A 10,373-nucleotide genomic window follows, 5' to 3' on the forward strand; every position below is an offset into this window, starting at 1 on the left:
CGCGTCATTAACAGTCTTTGTGATATGTGACTCAAACGATAATTTATCATCGAACACTACACCAAGATCTGTTATTGAGTTTGCTCTGTCTATTTGTGTGTGTGCTATTTCGTAGTTATAGTGTAGTGGGGATTTCAATCGGGTAAATGTTACGGCCCTGCATTTCTTATGGTTAAGATTAACTTTATTTGCTTTACACCATGCGTTGAGATTTTCGATATCCTCTTGTAATTTAATGGAATCATCTTCATTGTGGATGCTTCTATAGAATTTTAAATCGTCAGCGAATAAGAGTTTCTCAGAATTTCTAAGCTGTTTTGGTAGGTCATTAATTAATATTAAATACAACAAGGGACCAAGATTAGAACCTTGAGGTACGCCTGAGCCAGCTACAAATTCATCGGAGCAGCAACCTTGATAATTTACGTATTGTTTTCTGTTTTTGAGATACGAGCACATTAAATCTACGAGGGAAGAGGAGAAGTTACAAAATGCTAATTTTTTCAAGAGAATATCATGGTTTACAGTGTCGAACGCTTTGCAGAAATCTGTGTATATAACGTCTACCTGACCTCTGTTGTCAAGTTCAGTGGAAATGAAGTTTGAAATTTCTACGAGGTTCGTCACGACAGATCTCTTTGGTACGAATCCGTGCTGGAGCGAGGAGAGAATTGGTTTTACGTGAGCAAAAAAATGTTTATAAAGAATCTGTTCTAATAGTTTAGCTGGCGCAGAGAGTATCGCAATTGGTCTGTAGTTTGAAATTTGAGATTTATCTGATGTTTTTGGTATGGGACAAATTTGGGATAATTTCCATTTATCTGGAAATCTCGATGTTTGTATTACAAGGTTGAAGAGTATATGTAGCGGATATTTTAGACTTTCACCACACCCCTTGATTACATAGGGGGGGATAAGATCAGGCCCTGCCGTTTTTTTGGGTTTAAGGTTCTTTATTGCTGCTTCTACTTCAGCGATTGATATATCCTGTAAATTTAGAGAAGAAAGAAGGGCGTCGGTTTCAGACAGAGGGGTTGGTGGTTCGTAACAAGACGGTTCCTGTACGTAAACAGAGTGAAAGTGTTTTGCAAAAGCTTCGGCAATTGAGTTGTTGCTGTCGAGTTCTTGATTTTCATTACAGATAAGTTGTGCGTATGATGGTCGTTTTTTATTTCTTATGAAGGACCAGAATTGCTTCATGTCCCCTGTTTTAACACTAGCTTCAATGCTTTTCAAGTAGTTTGAGTACGCATCCTGAATATTCTTTTTTAGTCTGGTTCGTATATTTTTGAATTTTGTTGCATGCATTTGAGTATTCCCTACGTTATGCTTCATTTTACGATGGTGTTTTGCTTTGGATGCCAGATCCCTTATAATCTGTCGCGTGAACCAACAAGGGTAGTGGCGGGAGGAGGGGGTTGAAAGAGGAATGCAATCATCGAACACGGACGTGACGATCTGATAAAATTTTTCAACGGCAATATTAACGTCTGAGCACAATTTTAATTCTTCCCAATCTATCGAAGTAAATTTTTTATACATACTGTTAAAATCAGCTTTCCTAAAATTGTAGCGTTTCTCGTTTGGTTCCGGATTTCTTGTTTTACAACGTACATGACTTACTTTCAAATATAAAGTAGGGTGATGCTTATCCTCAGGAACGGACAGAGGTTCTTCTCTGGACAATTTTATGTGGTTCAGATTTGTTAGTACTAGGTCAAGTTTGAAATTCTTATACAATTAACAATTTTTCATAGATTAATATATCCTGTAACCTTTGAGTCTTGTGTTTGTAGATGCATTTCGAATCTATGTATGTGAAATATGCAAATATAAACTCTGCATCTTAAATTAAATATTTTAAATATATATACTGTTTAAGAGTGGCCTGGAGGTTGGCATGAAAGTAGTTTCCTGGCCCGATGCGATATAGAGACACCTAGCGACATATCAGAGGACTAGGAAGAAAACCTTCCTCCCTTCACCACCCCCTCCCCTCCGCGTGACTCCCGCAGTGAGGTTTCCAGGAAAAGGACACCCACCTGTTTCTTTTCATTCTGGTTTCGGAGGCTAAAATTTCTCCACTGGCAAAGCAATTTGCATTTCACTGCTTGCTGGCTGACTCTTGCATGGAGCAAGAAGTGGCAGGCTCCAGAGACAGAACCTTCATCACTGAAGTTTTGATTGAATAAATTTGGGTGATTACAGTGGCTACTATAATTTTGTTCAATTTTCTTGTTGAGGTTGGAATTATCAATTGAGAGTAAAGAAGGAGGTAGAGAATATCAGTTGAAAGAAAGTATTTTTTTGAAGGGGGTGTTTTTTTTATACAAAATCGATATATAATAATAATGATAATAGTAAGGCAAGAATTAGTAACAATTATTATTTCAACTATTAACGAATCGAGTCCCTATTAGAGATGGGCAGGAGCGAAACTACCTGGAATTTAAAAATGGGAAACGTGGACATGCGTAATAACATATGGAAAAACTGAAAAGGAGAAAGACGGTCAAAACAATGTAACAAAATGTACAGTAGTAACAAAGATGTCAGGAAACAATAGTATAATATTGAACTTACACTTTGATGAAGTAGTTTTCTTTGTTATGATCTGACTTAAGTCCCTTTGCACAGTTCTCATCGTTGGAGTTCACAGCAGCTTTAATCGGCCAAGGTTGATTGATTTTGTTTATTTTACTTCGCCTTTCTGCCACTCTTGGCTAATGATGATATGATGTAATCGATTAAGAGACGCTCACGAAGGACACGTATGCCCAGACCGGATTCGAACCCGGGACCACTGGCGTCGTAACGAAATGAGATAAGTACTCCGCCACGGGGCCGGCTAATCGGCCAAGGGTGGGGACAAACTCTCAGTGGTGATGGGAATCCCCTGTGGAAACATATGACCAGTTCCTGCATCACATTAGTTGCTCTCTCCTATTGTGATTTTTCCCAATGTTAATTGATTGCTTCCCAAGTGCAATTTCAGTCCAACTAATTATAGTATGATCTTCAAGATCAGCACTATACGTGTTACAAAGTACTCTTAAAAATATCGCAGTGAATTGGTCAAAATAAAGTGACAGAATTTCGAGGAGAGGCCGAGCCTCTGTGGACCCACACATGGCCACGCCAATATACGTAAGTAAACCCGTGGTGCTACAGCCCCTGAGGGCCAGAGCCCACCTACCGACTGCCGGCCTCACTTCCAGTCCAACCAGTTATGTGCGGTCAGCACGACGAACCCCTAATCTTTGTTGTAGGTTTCCGTGACTCATTCATAGCTTCCCAATCTCCTCACGATGGTGGGTGGCAACCGGTCCTATGCACAGGCCGAAATCTCAGGAGAAAAGTTGATACGTTTCCCCTAAGAGACTCGAACCTGCACGCGTCCCGTAGACGGAACTCAAAGCATGATGCATCGGACCATACAGTCACAATGCAGAACAGCAGGCCCGTAGCCAGAATTTTATTTCGCGGGGGAAGGCTCATCCCTTATCAGCAGCTGCCATCTAAGGGCGAAAAAGTGGGGAATAGAACCCCTGAAGATGAATTTCTCAGTATATTACAAGTTTTTGTACAAGATGTTTAATGTAAGTAAAATTAATCACCGCTATACCCTATTTTAATTACATATTTGTAGGATTTCGGAACGGTCTTCAGCCTCACCCCCCCCCCCCCCCCGGTCACGTGCCTGCGGGAGAAAATATACATAAGTGCTGATCCCTTATTCTGATTGGCGTTTTAAGAATAGAATATCCTTCAGATCATCTCTAAGACATGGTCTTTTAAAAATCAGTTCTAGAGAAGAAACCTTGTCCAATTCACGTTTTCAACTTGTTTCCTTGTGTAGTTTTTAAAGCAGAGAAAAGTTATCACAATTGGTAATCTGGTGAACAAGATCGACGTCGAATATGTAATTGAAACAAACATTTTAATGTTCGTACCACGATGGTTTTACTGACTGAAAAGTTTATGTTTCACAATTTTGATTGAGCAGAGGGGGCTCTCTCACTGCACCAACCGCCGCCAACCTTATGATAATCGTTTTTCTTGTATGTACGCATTGCTTGCATGATAGAATTATTTTCCTGTAGTTTACGGTTATTACAAGCATAAGAAAACAGTTTTTTCTTTGTGACGTTTCAGGAGAACACACGCTCCTTTCATTTAAATTTTTAAATTTTTTCCTGAGAGCACAAAGACTATGTTCTAATAATGAGGATATCAAAAATGAAGAAGAAAGGCTCTTTAATATAGCAAAAGAAAATGGCTTTCACACTACCAGAATAAACCAAATCAAAAAACAAGTTGCAAGAAAACTAAAGGAAAAGAGAAATACAGACAAAGATGAAAAATCTGTTGAAAAGAAATTTGTGTGCATTCCATTCCACAAGGGATTCTCACATAAAATTGCAAAAATTTTTAGAAGTTTTAATTTCAAAATTGTTTTTAAATCACCAAGAAGTTTGGAATGTACATTTAATGAATTCAAAATGAGAAACTCGCTACCAGATGTGGAAACCACAGGAATATATAATATAAGTTGTTCATGTTCAAAAGATTATGTGGGACAAACAGCAAGGAAAATGGCAATAAGATGGCACGAACATGATTTGGACATTATAAATCTAAACCCAAGAACAGGTTTGTCAACTCATATCATCGAAGAGAAGCATTTGATTAAAAAGAGGAGGGTTTTAAAAAGATTAACGGGAAACACAGAGTTGAATGTCTGGGAAGCCTCGTTCATTGCGGAAGAACACTGGAATAAATTAAATAATGAAAATGGTAATATAGATCCAGTGTGGAGTTTTCTTTTTCACAAATGGAGTAAGCCACCATCTTTAAAATTTAATGTAACAGAAAACATCAAGAGACTTTGTGAAAACAATGATGAATTTGAATTACCTGATGATATTTGGGATTCATAATTTAAAAAATAGACTGCTTTTTTCACAGTTAAGTTGCTATATTACAACAATGTAACATTGACAACATCCATTATATAACAGATTCTTTTTGTTTAAAAATTACTAACCATTGTTATAACTGTATCTTTAGTCAAAATGAAAATAAATGTCTGATGAAAGGAGCGTGTGTTCTCCTGAAACGTCACAAAGAAAAAACTGTTTTCTTATGCTTGTAATAACCGTAAACTACAGGAAAATAATTCTTATGATAATCGTTTGAGTATCTTGAGTTTCTGTTTTAAGTCTACTTTATATACAGATAGACTAATCGGGACTGGATTTATATGTATAGTGGGATTGAACTAACTATTAGGCGTCCACCGGATACCAAACTCGGGACATTTTAAATTACAAGGGTCACCTTTACCATTATGCTATAGGGGATGCAAAATATATCTGAAACTAAGAAGAAATTTTGAATGGAATGTAGAACGTAGGAGGCACCGTTCACATTGAAGGGGAAGACGCCAGGAAATTCTCCCTCCACTTTCCTAACCTGTACATCTCTAATTTGATTCTCAGCGAAGGCAAGAATTTTATCCAATATTTTATATCACTTTTGTTATTGTTAATGAAGAATTCGAAGTAATAATTTGTCTTTAAATCTCAAGTTAGAAAGTCAGCAAAAATTATGTTTTTATACTAAATTTTACATTAATTGAAGATTTGCAAAGAAACAGTAAACCTTTTTGTTGGTTGATTGATTTAGTGTTTTAAGTCCACTTTATGCACAGTAAGGCTAAGCGGGACTGGACCTACAGTTTAAAGTTGAATCCGAACCACTATGTGCCTCCACCGGGTATCGAACCTTGAACCCCTTGATTACAAGGCGACGACGCTACCACTGCACCATCGGGGAGGCCAGTGTAAACCTTTTCGTAATCATTCCACTCCAAAAACAGATGTTTCTGTTAGAGCCACATCAAGTTTGTTTGGAAGTAGTGATGTTCTATGACACACACACACACACACACACATATATCTCCTAAACAGGTCCTATAGACCAGCAATGTCAAACTCAGTTCGTGAGTAGGGCCGCATAACGATAATGTCAAAACTATCCGGTCCACACATCTAGAACCCCAACACCTTAAAATCCAGAACTAAGTGGTTCGACCCAATGGGGCCGAGGGGGGGATTCCAGTGATTATTATTGCAGCATCGATATGTAAATTATATAGACCTCCCCCCATATTTTTTCATGGTTATAGTATTTTACATGTTACTTTCAAGTATAAATTGGTTACAATTGTAACTGTTTGTTGCAATTATAGTTTCGTTTCGCACAGATTTCACTGTTTTTTTTAACAAGCTTCTCAAAAGTCTGCAATAAGTTTTTTTGTTAGCATGAAACTCTTAATGCAGACAACAAATGTTTTGTCAGTCATTCTTGATCATTCGGCTGTTTCATTAATCTTAATTATGGAAAACAACTTTTCACCAAGGCAAGTGCAACCAAAATTAATAAAATTTCTACAGCAAAATAGCTTATTCGAGGATATTGCTATTGGAGATATAAGAAAAATCAAGGATAGCCCACCTTTACGAGTTGCACTGCAATTAAATAAGTTCCATTCGAAGTCAGGACTTGCACACGCATCATCAAAAGAAAAGGGAGCAGAGATTATTGCCCTTCGCACCCTCTGAAGTCTTGAAACCTGTTTCCAACTTCATCACGTAGTATTTTTACTGTGGACAAATATTCCTGTCATTCCTGGTATTCCTGAGAAGTTGGGAAGGACAAATTATAACTTTATTAAAAAGTTTTAATATAACGAAAGACTGTAATTTGCAAAATGGCCTCCACTTCCTTCAAAATATCAACTCTTGTGTCACGGGGAGGAATCATTCAAGAAGTTTTACTGTCATATCAAGATAAGAATCGCATCCATGAATGAAGGGAGCTAACCGAGCTAGCTCACAGACGTCCGTAATTTCGCATATTGTGAGCGAAAAGGCAACAACACGAACAATTTTCGCTTTCAATTGTTCATTGACTAAGTCATAAATCCTCTCCTCAACTGTATTTCTGATTTTTTTATTAGCGTTGCTTTTCTGTCACCTTTGCCTAATGGCGACGATGAGGATGAGTAATGATATGATGAAATTGATGAAGAAAACCCATGCTCAGGCCAGGATTCGAACCCGCAACCTCTGGTGTCGCAACGGGTTGTGCTAATCACTCCGCCACAGATTATGGCAAATTTATTTCGTTATAAAGAAATACTTCTGAATGAATTTACTTTATCAGGGTACACAATTTCTACGCTTTTCAGTATTCACTTCACAACAAAAGTAAGCATTTCACTTGAAAAATCTACATTCCTCTTCTATAGTCCTTTTCTTACTCCAACGAAGTTTGGGCAGCAATATGGTTCTCTGAAACTTTTACAGAAACTGGCTTTTCGTCCAGGTAAATCCTTGAAAATCAAGAAACAGACTCATAGGCGACAGAAAGTATGCACGCTGCCCTCCCCCAGCTGGCAAGATATTTTTGTACTTCAGAAGTAACCTGTAAATCAGCTTGCTTAGTTGACACAACACCTAGTCTATAATGGAATGTATACCTGTGTAGGGAAAATTGGTCAATGTGTTGAAGTTTGGATGAGTTTGTGACTACATCACGTAGTTAAGGTCGGCAAAATTTGTAAAAAATAGAAACTGCCCTGGCGAGGAAATTAATGTCAAGTAGATAAAGAATATAATATTTATTGAGTATGAAAAAATGATGTTACTTTCAGTTGACGAAAGTAAAATTCCTGGTAATATTTTGCATGTTATTATAAGTAGTAATAATTCTTGCATAAATCTTCTTTGGTACTGTCATTCAAAGTCGTATTGCTTACCAATATTTTTGTGGAAATAAACAATTTGCGATTAAACAACAACCTTATTTTCATTACTTAATTCAAGTTATTTTGTGATCTCATTATTTTCATTATTTAATTTTTGTACTTGGTAAGTCTTTCGGGGGAAGGTTGGGACACCTGGACCCCCTAAATACGTCCTTCGCGGTAGGGGTCGAGATAAAGTTACTGTGTCACTGGTTCCAATTCACGGTAAATATGCTCTGCTTCTCTACACTCGAACATACACAAACTCATGGCCTTTCTGCTTTCTTGCCTGGGAAAGAGGCAATAAATCAAGCTGTGACAGCTACGGGACCTTCTGACGAGGGGACGGAACCCAGCTGTGCAGAGGATTCAAACACCCGCGCGAATTAGCTCTCACCGTCAGCCTGAGGCAATTCGAACAGAGACATCTAATGGCCAAGCGGCGAACTATGATGAATGAAATTTGGCTGAAGCGGCCGTATCTTTCGCCGTCGATAATACATGACATTTTTAAACAATCATTTTTGGCTGTGCAAGTGACTTTTGAAAGAAAAGCCCTCCCCAGCTTAGTCGTAAAAGGATTGGCATTACGTTAGTATGCATCATAATGGCCATTTTCGTTGGTGCTACCCACAAATCGTATTACCATTCTGTGCATATTTACGTATTTCCTTATGGGAAATTGAAAAAAAATAATGGAATTTGTGCACATTTATCGAACTGAAATTTCATAAATGTGTCATGTACTCAAAGTTTCATAAAGTAAGTTCACATCTACTGTGTGTTTTCCGGCAAATTTTTGTCCTAAAACGTTATATTCAACAAAATGCAAAAAAGCCCATGTTAAATTTAAGCACTTTCCACGGCGACCTTCGCCAAACTCCACCTCCCTCTTAATTGAATTGAATTAGAATTTTGGATACATTGAAATCGCAAAGAGCCTTTATATTGTTAATATATATGCGTATGAATGTGTGTGTGGGTGGTAAGAGGAGGTAATAGGTAATGTTGTTTTCATTTATTTAATTAAAAGCTGTAGCAGGCTGATAAAATATACCCAGGGGATTGCATCCGACCCTTGGGCTGAAGACCAGTGATATAGATAGTCACCTTTCTGAGTATGTTTTTTTCAAGACTTATGCCTGCGATTGTTTTCACAGGTTACACAGAATTTTATATATTTGTGTAAGAAGTGAATTTCAACCATGTTTATACTTGTGTGAATTTAAAATTAGACATTATTTTTTCTAGTTTCATAAAATTTAAGCTTTATTCTTTCTTTGTTTCAGGTGAAAGTATTGGCCAGTGAAGCTTGCTGTGTGGTCAGTGTGAAGAATGAACAAAGATTTCAACATTTAAAATTTTCAGTTTCATGTTACTTTTCATATTTGTGTTGTCACAAAGTTGTGTTGTGTTGCACAAACCATCCGTGCATAGTAGAAGTTAGATTTCATACATAGCAAGGATTTTTTTTATTTTCTTTTTTTTTACTTTAAGATTATCCATAGTGTATTTTGTTCCTATTTAACAATTTGTCAAGTTACCAAAATTTTGTATCTGCACTGAGAATGTGACAATAAAGTGTCCGTATCATTATTAATTATATAGTTCTTTGAACCAAATACATTAGAATTGTGATTTTGCAATCTGGGAGTTATCCGGCCTTCTATTCCTGGATTTATCCTACTTTATATTCCTGGTCTCAAGTTACTATATGTTAATTGGATATTTTCCATTGTCTAGTGCTTTTAACTACACTTTTTCAAACTACATTTAGAGAATTATGGTCAATTTCTCGGTTTACAAATCCTTTGCGCTAACCAACTATTCCATGATGCCTCCCTGGTTAGCGAAAGAGATTTGTAGTAAGATCGCAAGTCTGTCGTAGGTTCAATCCTCACCACTGGGAAGAAGAAATTGGGGCTATACTTCACAAGCGACCCTTGTGTTTTACCGTTTCGGCGTAATAGAAAAATATGTTCTCATAGTACTTAATTAGCACTGCACTGTGCATTTTTCACTTAAAAGTTCCTGTTCTGTGAAATAATATAAACTTCCTTACATTACGTACCATAGCTACTTTCCTGCATCAAAATCCATGTTGTAAACATGCAGTATTGCCAGGTCAAACTTTGGTTTTTAACGTGGATATATATATGGGAATTTACACTAGAATTCAACTTTCTTTATTTCGTGTTTTCATACGTACTTATGATTTTCATTTTATTTTTGAATATTGAAGTTTTAATAACTGTAAATTATTTTTTCGTTAATATAAATTGTTTTTCTTCAATTTCTTTTGGAAATATATGTTGTTTCTTTATTTCATTGTTCAAGGTTGTCCTAGCTTTGTGCTATAAGGGAGACCCTGACTTCACTTGTCTCCCTTATTGCACAACGTGAGGACAAACTTGCATTGTGAGTTGTGATGTCACTCGAGGAATGCCTATGTTGTTAGGTCCGTTTGGTTTGGTATTAGCATAAATACACTGTAAATGTATTATTTATGCTAAGATATCTAAAGCCAACAAGCCTAACGTAACAAGTAAGTCATTTAGCC

The 10,373-nt window shown here is 37.0% G+C and overlaps 1 protein-coding gene across 4 annotated transcripts in view; it reads left to right on the top strand.

The window, feature by feature from the left end:
- Positions 1–9,416, top strand: part of LOC145981607 (RNA-binding protein 1-like) — a 39,000-nt gene extending 29,584 nt beyond the window's left edge. For all 4 annotated transcript variants that reach the window (XR_014440976.1, XR_014440975.1, XM_083114974.1 and 1 more), the window contains one exon: positions 9,103–9,416. Coding sequence is in view for 1 of the 4 variants with exons in the window: in XM_083114975.1 (XP_082971101.1) it covers positions 9,103–9,106 (4 nt within the window). In the remaining 3 variants the exon portion in view is untranslated. The remainder of the gene's footprint in view (positions 1–9,102) is intronic.
- The last annotated feature ends 957 nt before the right edge of the window (positions 9,417–10,373 follow it).

Source organism: Lepisma saccharinum, chromosome 29, assembly GCF_977018435.1.
Source record: "Lepisma saccharinum chromosome 29, izLepSacc3.1, whole genome shotgun sequence".
NCBI lineage: Eukaryota > Metazoa > Arthropoda > Insecta > Zygentoma > Lepismatidae > Lepisma > Lepisma saccharinum.